Source organism: Hylobates moloch, unplaced genomic scaffold (genome assembly GCF_009828535.3).
Source record: "Hylobates moloch isolate HMO894 unplaced genomic scaffold, HMol_V3 SCAFFOLD_13, whole genome shotgun sequence".
NCBI lineage: Eukaryota > Metazoa > Chordata > Mammalia > Primates > Hylobatidae > Hylobates > Hylobates moloch.
In genome coordinates this window covers 30,563,986-30,578,548 of record NW_026652288.1, presented here as the reverse complement: position 1 = coordinate 30,578,548, position 14,563 = coordinate 30,563,986, and the positions used below count along the sequence as shown (strand labels likewise).

General features: G+C 46.3%; 1 protein-coding gene across 1 annotated transcript in view; it reads left to right on the top strand.

The window, feature by feature from the left end:
* Positions 1–2,474: 2,474 nt before the first annotated feature.
* CAPN13 (calpain 13) overlaps positions 2,475–14,563 on the top strand; it is an 81,509-nt gene continuing 69,420 nt past the window's right edge. Inside the window, exon 1 of the mRNA XM_058426855.1 lies at positions 2,475–2,500. Coding sequence (XP_058282838.1) covers positions 2,476–2,500 — 25 coding nt within the window. The 5' untranslated portion in view covers position 2,475. The remainder of the gene's footprint in view (positions 2,501–14,563) is intronic.

Genomic DNA, 14,563 nt, shown 5'->3' with positions numbered 1-14,563 from the left:
ACATAGGGCAACTTGGCTTTTCTAAGTAAGTGAAATATGTCCCCACCTGTTTACCAAATGCCCCTCCTCTGTCTGCAAGCCATTCTGCACCAACTGTGAACATTCTGATCTGCACGTGTCCCCATGCCACCCCATCGCACTGATTTATTATCTTTCAGGAAGAAGGAAGGGTTTTCCATGCGGTCCTTGAGTTAGCTAGAGAACAACAGCAGGTAGCTTATTCCAGCTTCCTTACCCCACCCACATGCATTGGTTGACCTAAGCCCTCTTGCCTCAAATTCCTGAGAATTTGTTTATCAGGAGATGCAATCAAAGAAGGGTATGGCAAGAACAATTCATATGCTGCCCTTTCCTACCTACGTTCGTGTTTCTAGTCCCAAGACAGAGTCTGGTTCTGGTTCTGGTCCATGCATCTTCCTCGGGCTGCAGTGACAGTGACCACCCTTAGGCTATACTTTCATGGATCTGGTGCCCACCAAAGGAGCCTGCCCTGGGAGGCACCAAGATGCAGAAAGGGGCAGAGCCAGCACCCACTCAACCCTGCCCGATGCAAGGCTTCCTGCTTCTCCAGCACGGGCAGGACTTGGGTTCCTCAAGGCCCCCTCCACCATGGCCACCATATGAGAAGGAAGGAAGAGGGGTTCATTTCCTTTCAGTCCGCCCATTGCTAAGGTTTCCACACCAGTAGCAGAGCTAATTTCTTCTGTGCAACAACCTGTGGCAACACCAGAGATGATGCTATTTTGCCAGTCTCTTTTTGTGTCTTCAGGCAATGCTTACGGCATACAGACTTACTTGTTTTTGAAACAGAACCTTTAAGGAGCAAATAAAAATGATTCTTTCTCCTGCTCTGGATTTTCTCCTTGTCAGTGTCAGGTCTTACCTCCCTGGCCTTGGTTCTCTCCTTCATCCTTCCCAGAAATGTCCTTGGTTTCTACCTTAGAAGTCCTGGCCTCCCCGTAACCTGGTTCTCCTAAACTTCCACCAGCCAGATACTCAGTCAAATTTTACTTAAGAATAGCCATCATCTACTGCACACTTACTACATACCAGGCTCAGTATTCAACATTTTTACCTGCCTTTGCTTCTTTCATTCTCACAATGCCCAGTGAGTTAGATTCTATTATCATCAACATTTTGGGGGCTGAGGAAACAGACTTAGAGTTAAGTAATGTGTCCAAAATTCCACAATAAGTAAGTGGTGGGACCAGCACAGTTTGATTGAAAGCTTGAGTGTTTATAATGCTTCTCTTAAAGATAATATTAGATTTATCACCTATTGCTCTGAATCTAGGAGCATGACAAGACCTATCTTTCCCAGAGGCCCTGTGTGTCCACAAGAATCATCCTTCTAGAGGTCAAATGACAGATGCACCCTCCCTCCAGTGCTTCCCTCTTGGGCCTTCCCTGCCAGTTCCAGATTCTAGTCTGAGGACTCCCTCTAACTGTAGTTCATTCATCTAGGTAAAATAATTATTATAGCCCAAGAGAAATTAATGGTCTCCTGCGTCAACACTTGAGTAATTTACTTGGTTTACCAACTGCCTAAATTCCACGCAAATTTACTGAGCACCTACTATGTGCCACGTATCTGATAGGAGTTGGAAATAGAGAGGATACGTGATCGATTTCCTGTAAGGGGCTCATGAACCTGCTGGGAAATGATCAAGTATACCATAGCCTAAATGAGAGAATAGTATAGTATAGTATGGAGAGGTGAGGGTAGCTGTAAGATTAGGGAAATCTCTGTAGTGGATAGGAACACAAGCTTTGGAACCAGGTTGGACTGGGTTCAAATCTGAGTGACTATGGGCAAGTTATTTAACCTTTCAATGTCACAGTCCTTGTGTATAAAATGGGAACAATGAGGCCTCTCTTGTAGGGTTATGAGGAGTAGTACTCCAGAAAGAAGTTACAGTTATAGCAGCAATTGCTAATATTTACCGAACATATTTGCTCCTGGTAAGTAGAAAGATTAGCAATAATATTTGAACTGGGATTTCAAAGATGAGTTAGGGTTTGATTGGGCAGAGGAGAGGTGATAAGAAATTATAGATATAAAAGTATCACATTTGAAGTCATAGAAACATGGAAGTGTATAGTATGTCTCAGGATTATCAAGTACTCTGGTGGCTGGGGCATGGGCACATGGCATAAGGGAGAAGGAGAAATGATAGCTACATGGCATGAGAACTCACAGCCTTCACTGAGGTTTTGGAGTTCATTCTCTATCCGCCAGTGCCCCATCCTCCCACCCTAGGGAAGTGACACCGTTTTATAACGTAAAAATACTCTAAAGATGGGAAAAAAGGCCACATATGCTGCTGGCCGGGCTATACACTGGAGCAGTCTTTTGGAAGAATATTTCATAATAGGAATCAAAATCCTTTATAGTGCTCACAGCTCTTGACCTATTTATTTCACTTTTAGGAATTTATCATAAGAAATTCACTGGAAGCATTTGGAACAATTTGTATGCCAGGATTTATAATGGTCAAAGGTGAGAAATAATCTAAATGTCCAAAACCACAGGATTGGCTAATATTCTATTTATTCTATTCTATTATGTATTGGTTAATATTACATTCAAGCATTGGAATAGTATACAGTCATTAAGAATCATAGTTTTAAAGAGGGTATAATGACATAATATTCATGATCTTATTTAAAATGAAAAAAAGTAGGCTGCAAAACAGTATACAGTTTAATCTCAATCTTGTGGGGGGAAAAGGAAAGGATGTATGTAGGAGAGAGAGAAAGAACAAGAGAGAAATAGGGTGATCCTATTGAGAATACGTTTAGATTAAGGACTTGATATTCTTTGTTTTAAGTTATGGTTGAATTTATTTTCTTTAATTTTTAATTTTTATTTTTATTGAGACAGGGCTTGCTATGTTGCCCAGGCTGGTTTCCAACTTGTGGGCTTAAATGATCCTCCTGCCTTAGCCACTCAAGGAGCTGGGATAACAGACATTCCCCACCACTCCCAGCTGAGACTTGGTATTCTAAACACTTGCTTTGGGGGCATATACTTGCTCAAGTGATTTGCATGGGAGAAGGACCCTAAGAAGCTATTTGGGAGTGGAAGAACTAGGGCTAGAGACAATAGAGACAGGTCAATGAAGAGTTCATAACCCTAGGGAGGACAGAGCTTCCTTAGAGAAGGTGTAGTGTCCCCCAGAGACCACAATGCCTAATGGAATGCAGAAGTGTTCTGTGGACAACCAGCAGACACTCTTGGGGCTTCCCAGAAATTCCCAGGGGTAGACATTGCATCAGCAGGGAAAAGGCTCCAAGCCAGTGCATTCGGAACGTGAGCACTGAATCGACATCTCTTGCAAGCATTTATGGGCGCCAGTGACTGAAATGTCTGCATTATGTGTGGCTGTGTCTAGAAAAAGGAAGACGAAAAATAGCCATTATCTCTGGGTATAAGATTATGATTGTTATTTTTTAACTTTTATATAATTTTTCAAAAGTTTCTGTGATGGGTGTTTTGTCTTATTTTATTTTATTTTTTTGAGACAGTCTTGCTCTGTCACCCAGGCTGGAGTACAGTGGTGTGATCTCAGCTAACTGCAACTTCCGCCTCCCAGATTCAAGCTATTCTTCTGCCTCAGCCTACTGAGTAGTTGGGATTACAGGCATACACCACCACACCTGGCTAATTTTGTATTTTTAGTAGAGATGGGGTTTCACCATGTTGCCCAGGCTGCTCTTGAACATCTGACTTCAAGTGATCCACTCGCCTTAGCCTCTCAAACTGCTGGGATTACAGGCATGAGCTACTGCACCCAGCCTGTGATGAGTATTTTATAATAACGAACATCACTGATTTTTAAACCATCTCTGGCTTCCTTATGTTCCTCTTGCCTCCACGCCTCCTGCTGCCCCACCATGCACACACACTCTGCATTCTCATCTATGCATAAGAATGGAAACTCTGGCTTTTGTTGGGGTTCTGTCCCCCAGGGCACAAGAAGGAACTGGGGTGGAATAGGCCTGGGCTTGACTTGGTGGTTCGTAATCTGCCTAGCTGGCAGCCATGGCACAGCAAACTCGAGCTGGGTGACCTCCAGGCACTTCATACTTTTTGGCATTGATAAAAAATCACCGCACTTTGTTGACTTGCTATTTCCACCCACAGGGGAATGTACAAATACATGAAATCTGCTAAATGATCCATTTAACTATGTGGCAAACACTCTGTATACCTGTTTACCCTGCCAAAACAGTCCCCTTTGTCATATTTTACAGGGTCATTTGATTTAATTCCCTAAGTCAACACAGGGTTTGTTTTCTTATAAAGGAAAAGAGGATAAGGCTTATCAAAATTAACTGACTCAGGACAGTTTACCTTGAGGGGTAAACCAAAGGACAGTATGAGAAAGGGTGCAAAGGAGCTTCTGGGTTCTGGTAATGGTGTTTCTTAATCTGGATGCTGGTAACTTGGGTTTCCTTTGTGAAAATGTATCAAGCTGTACATAGGATTTGCACATTCTTACCACTCTCACCACAGCCTCCCCCTCGACCCCCTCCTCCTGGCTGGCTCCCCACATCCTTCACTCCCCAGGAGGGCGTCTCATGACTCCTCAGTGGAGGCACTGCCTACTTTTTCCTGTTTGGGTGTCTCCTAGAAGCTGCAAATCTCCTTCATAGCACTGATTGCAAGAGAAATAATCTGGCTGCTTTTGTGGTTATTGGTTTCATGTGTGTCTCTCACTACATTCTAAGTCCACTGGGCTTGTGTGTCCACTGGACCTGCTGCTGTGTTCCCTGAGCCTGGTGCAGTGCCTGGCAACATGGCACGAGAAACAGTTTGTAAGGGAATGATGGACAGGCAGACAGGGAGACAGAACAGTGGGGTTGGGGGAAGAAGACAGAAAGGAGAAGGGGAAGGAAGGAGAGAGGAAGAGTTATGTCTCTCAGGATCTGGGTATTCTGAGGCATGGCTAGAGGTTGGTGAGTGGGAGCACTCAGGAGTGTGTTGACATGATTGAGTAAGGAGTCTCTGGAGAAAGAAGTCTCTCTCAGAGAAGGTGGTCTCCCTGTGGGCAAGATTGGTTCGAGGACTGTAGCCTAGGTTCATAAGGGGAGGATGGGGACCCTGAGCCTAGTCTGGCTCCAATTTTCTTCTGGCTCGAAGTGATTGCAAAAAAAGAGCTATTTCTTTGCATTTCTTTAGGATGCGGAGCACTAAATGTCAGCGGCATGAGTGCAGGAGCCAGTCACATCAGGGGCAGCCATAGCGTGGCAGAGGAAGTGCAGGTATGGCCACAGCACAATGGCAATGACAGCATTTCCTACACCCACAGTTGGCACTGGAAGAACAGCCCTCACAGGCCAGGCTTGGACAGCCATAGCATAGCAGGATCAGTGTATTTGGTAGACACAGGTAGTGGCAGGGGAGGCCCCAGTGGGGCTCCGCGACACAGAAGCCATCACATACAGTGAAGGAGATCGAGACTCAGAGGGAGAGGAGGGCTGTGTGGGTCCCATGCATGCCGCAAAGGACTGCATCTCAGGGCAGCTATGCAGTGCTCAGCAGGGAATGCCAGAAAGGCATTGGAAGGATTTAAGGGGCATGCCACATGGCCTTCAGAGTTGGAGCAAGTCCAGCTAAGAACTTACTGTTAGGTGTTGCCCAGTTTATAGCCCTCAGCTGGAATTCTCTGGAAAACGCAAATCCCTGAGAGTTGGCATCTAAAGAGCACCCATAAATGGGAGGAAGAACACCAAAGAATCAAAGATGCCAGAAAAGAAAACAGCCCCTGGGATTTGTGAACAGGTGTTCTTGACAGGGTCCCTCACCTAAGCCATTCTTCCGGCACAATTATCACCCAGAGCGGCTTGTTTCTTGGCACCTAGAACACTCCATCGGGAGCTGTTTCCCTTTTTAACTCAATACTCCCAAAGACTGCTCTGGGGATAACAGCTCCCACTCTTAGGGGGAAAAATATATTTTTAGAGATGGGAGATGACAAAACCATCATCAATAAGCAAGAAAACTCCCAATTAATTTTCTTGAGACACTGTCTTGTGATATATCCTTGTGGGTAGGGCTTTCTGAAGCATTTTCTCACCATTTTTTTTCTGAAACTATGGCTTTCCAACATTTTTCATTGCATACTCTATTAGTAAAATCATTTTGAACATGCACCACAAATATCTGCGTATTTGTTCACTGATGATGCTTATTCAATAGTGTGTGTGTGTATTGTTTACTGTATTTATAGTGAAAGTTCTAATAGCAGGTGTCCGCTGGGGTGCAGGCATCCCACTAAACAAACACAAGGCAGACAGGGCAAGCATCATAATCCTCAGCTCATGGATTAATAGACTAAGCCTTGGAGGGGAAGGGACTTGCCTAGGTCACACAGCCAAAAGTTGCAAAACTGGGGTTAAAACTCACATCCATACTTTCTAGCTTCTCAGATTCTTCATCCATGTGCCAAATATCCCTTTCTACTCATCAGAATTTGGGAATGGACCAGTCATATCAGTTTTTGGTGATTTCCACATTGTTTCCCTGCTTTACCTATTTTATCATTAGTGCCTATGGCATAAGGTGTGCCATGCAATCAGGGTTCTGGAACTGGCTTCTAAAGAGCACCTATGAATGGGGACGAAGAACATCAAGGAATTAAAGATGCCAGAAAAGCAAACAGCCCCTTGGATTTGAGAACAGGAATCACGCACTTTACATGCCTCATCTCTTTCTGCCCCATCCAGTAAGCAGGGATGATGCAGAGACCTTCCCTGGGTCTCGCCATGCCCAGGAGTTAATGTGTTCTACAATGTATTTGTAGAAAGAAGATGATATCTCTAGTAGAAAGAGATGTGATATGATTGATATGGAGTGGCCACTTTTGACACAGGAGACATGGCAATTGTACTTCCCTGTGTGAGAACGAGGCCCGAAGGAAGGTTGCTTCCCCCAGTCTTTTCTCAGCAGAGGGGTTTTGTAAAACAAACCAAAACAAAACACCAATGCCCTGAAGCAGAATAAAGATAAAGAAACGAAATATCTGGAAACAATGAAAACCGCAAGAGCCAAGAAATGGGCAGCTTAGGGGACCCAGGAAGTGAGGTGGGATCAGGCAGAGATAGGCTTGGGGCGGAGGATCTGGAAGCTGTTGCTGTTTACAGTCAATGTCCTCACTCTCTCCAAGAGGTGGCAGGCCACTGCCCAGTGCTGAAGTCACTGTTTAACGAAGGTGGAGCCTGCCTTTACCTGGTACACTCATATAAGGAAAAGCCTGAGGGCAGGAGCAAGCAGACACCGGCACTGCTCTTTCTCCAAGACGGCCGTGCTCTCCTCCTCTGCCAGTCTCCTCCACCACTCTCTAACCTGAGAGCCTGTGGAATCTGCCCGTCTCCCCTCCTCCATCAGACGCACCTGTCTAGGAAACAGGTAAGGTGTGAGTGGTCATCTCTCAGAGCTGTGGACCAAGGCAGTCCTCTAAACATTAGTGAGCATGGACAATTTTCTAGAGAGCTTCATGATGTCACTTCTGAGTTCCCACCTCCCAAGGTACATATTCCGTAGCTCTGGAAACTGGGTGTTTTTGATGCAAGTGGTCCAAGGATATGCTTTAAGAAAAACTAGGGCAAAGTGGGAGTTGATTTTCTAAGAGAATCTAATCCAAACTTTGCATAGTTCATGCAAAGAGAGTATTTCTTAATCATTCTGTCACCTTTGATTTCTGATCATTCTAAGTTGTGACCTTGAGGGCTGTGTTCACCATAAGAGACACACTGATGGCAGAAATCATGTCTTCTTTGTGCACTGATGTGTAGTTTCTGATAGATAGTAGGTGCTTAATAAACATTTGCTAAAGGGAAGAATGGGACCTGGGCCCTTTGTTTTCTAATCATCTAGCTTATTTGTTATAGGAATGAAGTTGACAACTCTGGGTTAATCACAAAAGACAGATCATTACAACTTCAGAGATTCAGGAGGTTCCTATATGCCTCTAGTGGTGTCATGGTCACACACGTGTGTCTCTGTAACTGCTAAAGTTATGTAATCTTTGAGATGTGATGCTGTTCTCAGGGAGACAGTTCCAGCTGCTCAGCTTGGACCAAGTTAACCAGATTAGAATAAGTGCAGATATTTTCCCTCTATACTTACAGTTGGGTCATGAACTACTAACTGTCCCATTTGTCCTGGGTCACAAACACAACTTTGTTTACCCCCAAGTGGCATTAACTAGACTTTCAAGCAGATTATCCTCTTGAATTGTCTCACCTTTGTACCAACCTTGACATAAGTGTTGTGGGTTTTTGTTGTTGTTGTTGTTGTGATTTTGAAGGTTGGAGGAGTGACAGTTGCAGAAAGGCTTACTTATTAGTAGATTGGTTGATGGAAATGTAATAATCTACCAACTGTGTAATAGGCAAAAGTTATATGTAGCATGAGTTCATTATCCCAATTTGTAGATGGAAAAAGTGAAGGACCTGGTGAGTGACTTGCCGCTAAAGTTTATACCAGATGCAAATAACAGAGTTGGAGTTCTGCTGTGCCTGGTAGGTACCCTGTCTTGTCCCCTAGTTATTTGGTTGTATTCAGTTACCCTCTTGAAAGAACACCTTAGAAGAAAAGATGCTATGAAGAAATGCACACATTAGGCCAAGCACTGTGGCTCACACCTGTAATCTCAACACTTTGGGAGGCCAAAGTGGACAGATTGCTTGATCCCAGGAGTTCAAGACCAGCCTGGGCAACATGGTGAAACCCTGTCTCTACAAAAATAAATTAAAAATTGGGGGTCTGGGAAAAAATATTAGCTACATGTGGTGGTGCACACCTATAGTCCCAGCTATTGGAGGCAGAGGGAGGGGTCCATGGTTGAGGTGAAAGGATCACTTGAACCCAGGAGGTTGAGGCTTCAGTGAGCTATGATCATGCCACTGCACTCCAGCCTGAGTGACAGAGCGAGACCCTGTCTCAAAAAAAGAAAAAAAAGACCAACCTACTGGCCCTGAGGCTCACTCCGTATCAAGCATTGTGCTTCATGCTTCCATATGGTGAGCTGTGTGATTTGGGGCACGCTCCTTAACCTCTCGGGGGTCCCAGTTTCCTCATCGCTAAAACATGGTGGCAACAGTAATCTACCCCAAAAGATCAGTGAAAGGGTCAAATGAGATCGTATGTGGAAAGCACTTAGCAGTACTTGAGCACATGGCAAGTGCTGAAGATATTTTAGTCATTATTGTTGACATTATTTTAGCCTGGGTTCGCTGTAAAACAAAGCCTGAGGCAAAGCTGAAGTGCTACTTAGCACTTAAGGTAAGACACCAGGGGAGTGAGAGTCAGAGAAGTGGGAAATGGGAGGAGAAAAAGGGGAAGCAGTGAGGGATGATGTGCCACCACCTGGCCTCTCTTCACAAAGAGACATGGCCAGCCACTTGGCCAAAGCAGGGCCCCTCTGGACTGGTGTTGCAGATGCATTGTGCCTTGGAAGAGTCCATCCGAGCAAGGGTAGAGAGGACATTTATATGTTGGCTCACTCTGTCTCCTCTCTAATTGTTCAAAGCTTGCCCTATGGGGAGTTAACTGTCCTGCACTTCCAGCTTGTGTCTTCTGACCCCCACGGCAGCCACTGGGAAAACTAGATCTAATTGCTAGAGGCTTGGCACCTCATCTGAGTCCAGAAGTGGTCAGAAGAGCCACTTCCTTGGCTGGAGTAAAAAAGGGAACAAGAGTCCTAGAGACAGGTTGAGGCTAAGAGACCCTGAGATGGCACCTAAGAAAGGTTTAATAAAGACTGAATTATCATTAATAGCTGCTGAACACTGTGTACGGCACTAATGTTCATGCCTAGATGTCACCTCTTTCTCCCATGAGAAAACCATAAAGGGGACCTTGGATAGGCTGGTCCATTCCATCTCTCCTCAGTGTTTGGAAGAAGTCAGGTTGAGGGCATCCTAACTCTCTCAGAACTGTCCATGGTGGAGCATGCCACTGATAGTCAGCAAGAAAGTCCACAGCCATGCAAAAGATCAGAGCAGAATCAAGAGGAGGTGTTGATTTTCTACCACCCTTGGGACTCTATCTTTTGGACAAGTGTTTCCTAAAGCATGGTATACATAGAGCACTAATTTTGGGGGCTGTTGCTGGGAGCTCCTTAATATAAAGCATTTATGATCAAATATTTGGATGAATGTTGCCTCCTACTCTTCCCTCCTCAGAGAGTTATGATTCCATCTTTACTTAAAAAGGCTCTGTTCACGCCTATAATCCCAGCACTTTGGGAGGCCAAGGAGGTGGATTGCCTGAGGTCAGGATTTCGAGGCAAGCCTGGCTAACATGGTGAAACCCCATCTCTACTAAAAATACAAAAAAATTAGCCGGGCGTGGTGGCATGCACCTGTAATCCCAGCTACTTGGGAGGCTGAGGCAGGGGAATTGCTTGAACCAGGGAGGTGGAGGTTGCAGTGAGCCGAGGTTACGCCACTGCACTCCAGCCTGGGTGACAGTGTGAGACTCCGTCTCAAAACAAACAAACAAACAAAACAGGCTCTGAGAAAGCCGAAACAAAGGAACCAGTTGAACTGAGTGCACCAGAGCTTCCCATACTGAACTCCAGTTGGAAATACAGCTTTGGACCGTGTGTTCATGGGCTCAGTCTGTTTTGTCTTGATTCCTGAATTCTCAGGGCACTCTTCTCCACTATGCTTTTTGCTTTGCACAAACCCTGTTGAATAAAAAACTCTGCAGTATAAGGGAAGGCTGTGTGGCGCGTGAGAAGCTTTTACCAATCTGCAGAGCTCATTCTCCCAGGAAACAACCAGGAAAGCTCAGCCAAGCCTTAAGCCCGTTTCCTCGTCTCAATAATAAGGAGAGGTGAACAAGGCGACCCCCAAGGGGTCTCCCAGCCTCTTGTAATCCATGATACTCATGTTGAAAGGCAGCTAAAGGTCACCTTGTCTACCTCTCGTGTTGCCTCAGAGACAGACTATTTAGCGAATAAAGAGATCCAAATTGTTAAGACATGTTGTAGGGTTATGAAGTGGAGGTTTGCCCACTGCCGCCCTCTCTGGTGAGTTGAACATGAGATGGGTCATGTATCATGTCCCACGTAGTGGCCGGGGCGATGAGCTGCCTCTAAGGACTTGGGCTGGAGGACAGCCAGGGCTCTGGGGTTAACATCCTCACTTCGGCCAAGTAAGTCCCGAGGGATCTTTAAAATTGGGAGTAGCCAGGAGGTTTATTTCCTTTCCCTCTGAAAGAATGGTCCCTCTGGCAGCACTCTGCCCTCTGATCTCCACTGGTCAGCCCTGCCATGTCCACCTCCCATGCCTGTGGACCAGGTCTGACCAGCACCTCCCACGCAGCTCAGAGGACTGAGCCAGACCCTGTCCCAGCCTGCAGACCAGAGACACAGAGGGGCTCTGTCTCCCATCACAGCCACACACCTGCCTTCGGGAGATGCACCCAGTGGCCCGCTAGAGACCATTGGTTCTCAAGGGTCTGAAGCCAGAGAGGTGATGGAGAGATGACAGGAACCTTTGCCTCCGTTCTCCTCACTAAACATTCTCTCTTCTCCCCACTCTAATCCTTAACCAGACGTGGCTGCCAACCAGCTGAACTACATATACCATTAAGCCCCATCTCAGAAAGCTCTAGCTTTCTTGCAGGAACTTAAGATACAGTCAGATGGCATGGCCGGGGGGCAGATGAAGGCAGAGGCTTTCTGCAGGGGCTGGCTCCTGGGACTCCAGCCAGCAGACCATCACAAGCATGTTCTGTCAACCCAGGGGCTGTCCTGAGCCAGTGCTGCCATCCCCTCAGACTTGTCCTCAAGCCATCTTCTTCCTCAGCCAGGTCATCTTCCCTAGGTGGGCGCAGGGATTCTCCACAGCTCCCTGCCAGTTCTGGAACACAGGCCAGACAGCAAGAGGGGTGGAGGTCTCCTGGGACTGCATCTAGCTCTCTTCTCAGGCAGAGGCTCCCAGGCTTGTACCCCCTGCCCCAAGTCCTGTCCTTCCTACCATCTCCCCAGTTGGCCCTGCACAGGCTGGTTTTTAGGCCATTTCTGATCCTCTGTCTTTCCTCTGTCTTTCCTTCTTGCCCTCAGCCCTTGCCTTCAGAAGCTCTGGCTCTCCCCGTTTCTTAGGGCTGGAGAGGGAAAGAATGACAGAAGGAACAAGGGAAACCTCAGAGGTCTAACCACTACCCTCCCCAGCCTGCCTTTCTCTGCTTCACTCACTCACTTAGACACATTTACATTTGCATTTACACACACACACACACACACGCACATATACATTCTAAGCTCCTTTTTCATGTTGCCTTTTGACATATTTAATATAGAAAGCTCTTGTTTTTGAAAAACTTTTCTCCTCCCACTGGTCCATACCCTGACCCCAGAGATGGGACCCCATCTGCTTGGATGGCAGCTTGCTCCAGAACAAGAAGGTTGACCTGGGCCTTCCTGGGGACCTTCATTGTGTGTCTCTGAGCACCTGGTCAGAAAAGGGAATGGCTCCCTTAGTCAACGTGCTTGGCCACTGGTACTACTGGATCTGTCTCCAACCCCCCGCCACCGCCCCCAACCAGAGCTCCCAGTCCAGGGCTCAGCCCACTCGCCTCTGCAGCCTCCACAGGTCAGGCCTGAGAGACCCAGAATGGCCAGACACAGACTGGGATGCCCAGGTAACCAGGCTAGGGGTCCAACAGCTGGCTCCACTGTCCTTTCTTTCTCCACTGTGTTGTGGCTAGAGGCAGCGCAGTGGGCGGTGGTCTTTAAAAAGCTCCATCTGAGAGTCACAGCATCTGCATTCCTTGTTTTCCAGCCATGCCTTGAGAATTCACATCTTGAGGGATAAGAAAACAGGGTAATATTTGGACACAATTCTGGCACCGTCAGTGCTGGGCTGGCGTGAGAATCCCTTCCCCTGGTGGACTTTGTCCTCCCTGCATCTGGGCCATCTCATTCCTCCCACTCTCTTCCTCAGTGTCCATCCCTGCTGACTGGCTGTCCCTGGCTCCTTTTCTGTCGTCCAGCCAGTCTTTGACTTTCTCTTTGTGTGGCTGCTCTGTCTTGGCCTCTGCCTCATCCATTTTCTTCTTTTTTTTTTTTTTTTTAAGATGGAGTCTCTCTCTGTCACCCAGGCTGGAGTGCAATGGCATGATCTTGGCTCACTGCAACCTCCGCCTCCCGGGTTCAAGCAATTCTCCAGCCTCAGCCTCCTGAGTAGCTGGGATTACAGGTGCACACCACCACGCCCAGCTAGTTTTTGTATTTCTAGGGTTTCACCATGTTGGTCAGGCTGGTCTCAAACTCCTGACCTTGTGATCCACCCGCCTCACCCTCCCAAAGTGCTGGGATTACAGTCGTGAGCCACGGTGCCCAGCACTCATCCATTTTCTGTTTCTCTTTGTCCATTTAAATGAAAAAGCCTAAGAAGATAGGCCCAGGGAAATCCTTTAAGAATAAACGGATTATATAAATGTGGCCTCAACTTCCAAAGAGCCTTAAAAACAAGAAAGGAAAAAGACCCCAAACCTAGCCTTCTGCGGTTCAAGCCTTTGGGAAGTGAGCAGGTCTGGAGCCAAGGGTCTGCCTGGGGAGTACTGGTTTGAAACAGTGGCTCTCAAGAGCCTGCATTTTAACCTGGTACATGGCAGGCCCCAACTTCCTAAGACCACCAAATCTGTATTTGTTTCAGAAAAAAATTGAATTAGCTAAATGAGAAGTGCATCTCTTCTTCAAGGATGAAAAAAGAAAAAAACCATGCCGAGAAATCTAAGCACAGATTAAATATTACACAGTGTTTCTGAGACTCATATAGTTTTAGTTCCCAGAAAAAAGAATGCTCTACCTCATCCTTAGAATATAGTTGAGACTACTCGACCCTATCATAATTGAATGACACCTATCAAATACTCTAGGGAGGGGAGAGGAGGAGATTTCCATGCAAAGACAAGTTTCTTTTTTGTGCATATTGGCACAAACCTAAACTTAATTGAAAGGAACAATACATTCTGTGGGTTCCCATTTTATTGTCTAACGGTATCATTGAGGCTACATAAGAACCTGTCATCTCAGTTCCAGAAATACAGAATGTTACAGTGGAAAAGCACGTAGAAGAGCGAGACCAACCTTCTTAGTGTTCCAAGTGGGGAGACCGAGGCTAGGTGAGGGAGCGACGTGCCCAAGGCCCATAGAGTTTAGTGGAGCTGCACAGATTCTTTCTGTCAGGCAAACCTTCTCTTGGTTACCCCCAGGGTCTCCTGAGAAGGACCCATCGGCAGAGCTCTCTGAGCTCCCTTGCACTATGATTCAGGAAGAGGCTGGGTTCACACATCAAGGGCAATAGGGAGAGAAGAGGCTGGGGTTGCCCTGCCTGTGGAACCTCAGAAAGTCGCTTCTGCTTTCTGCCTCTCTTGCGCCAAGCTGTTGATCTCTTTGGCAATCAGCTCCAGTGCTGAACCCAGAATCACTGGCAGGCAATAGAGAGGTCTATTCTGAGCACTTACTTCTCTGGCACCTGTTCCAGGTCTATGTAGCTTTCTTTTTTTTTTTTTTTTTTTTTTTTTTTTTTTTTTTTTTTT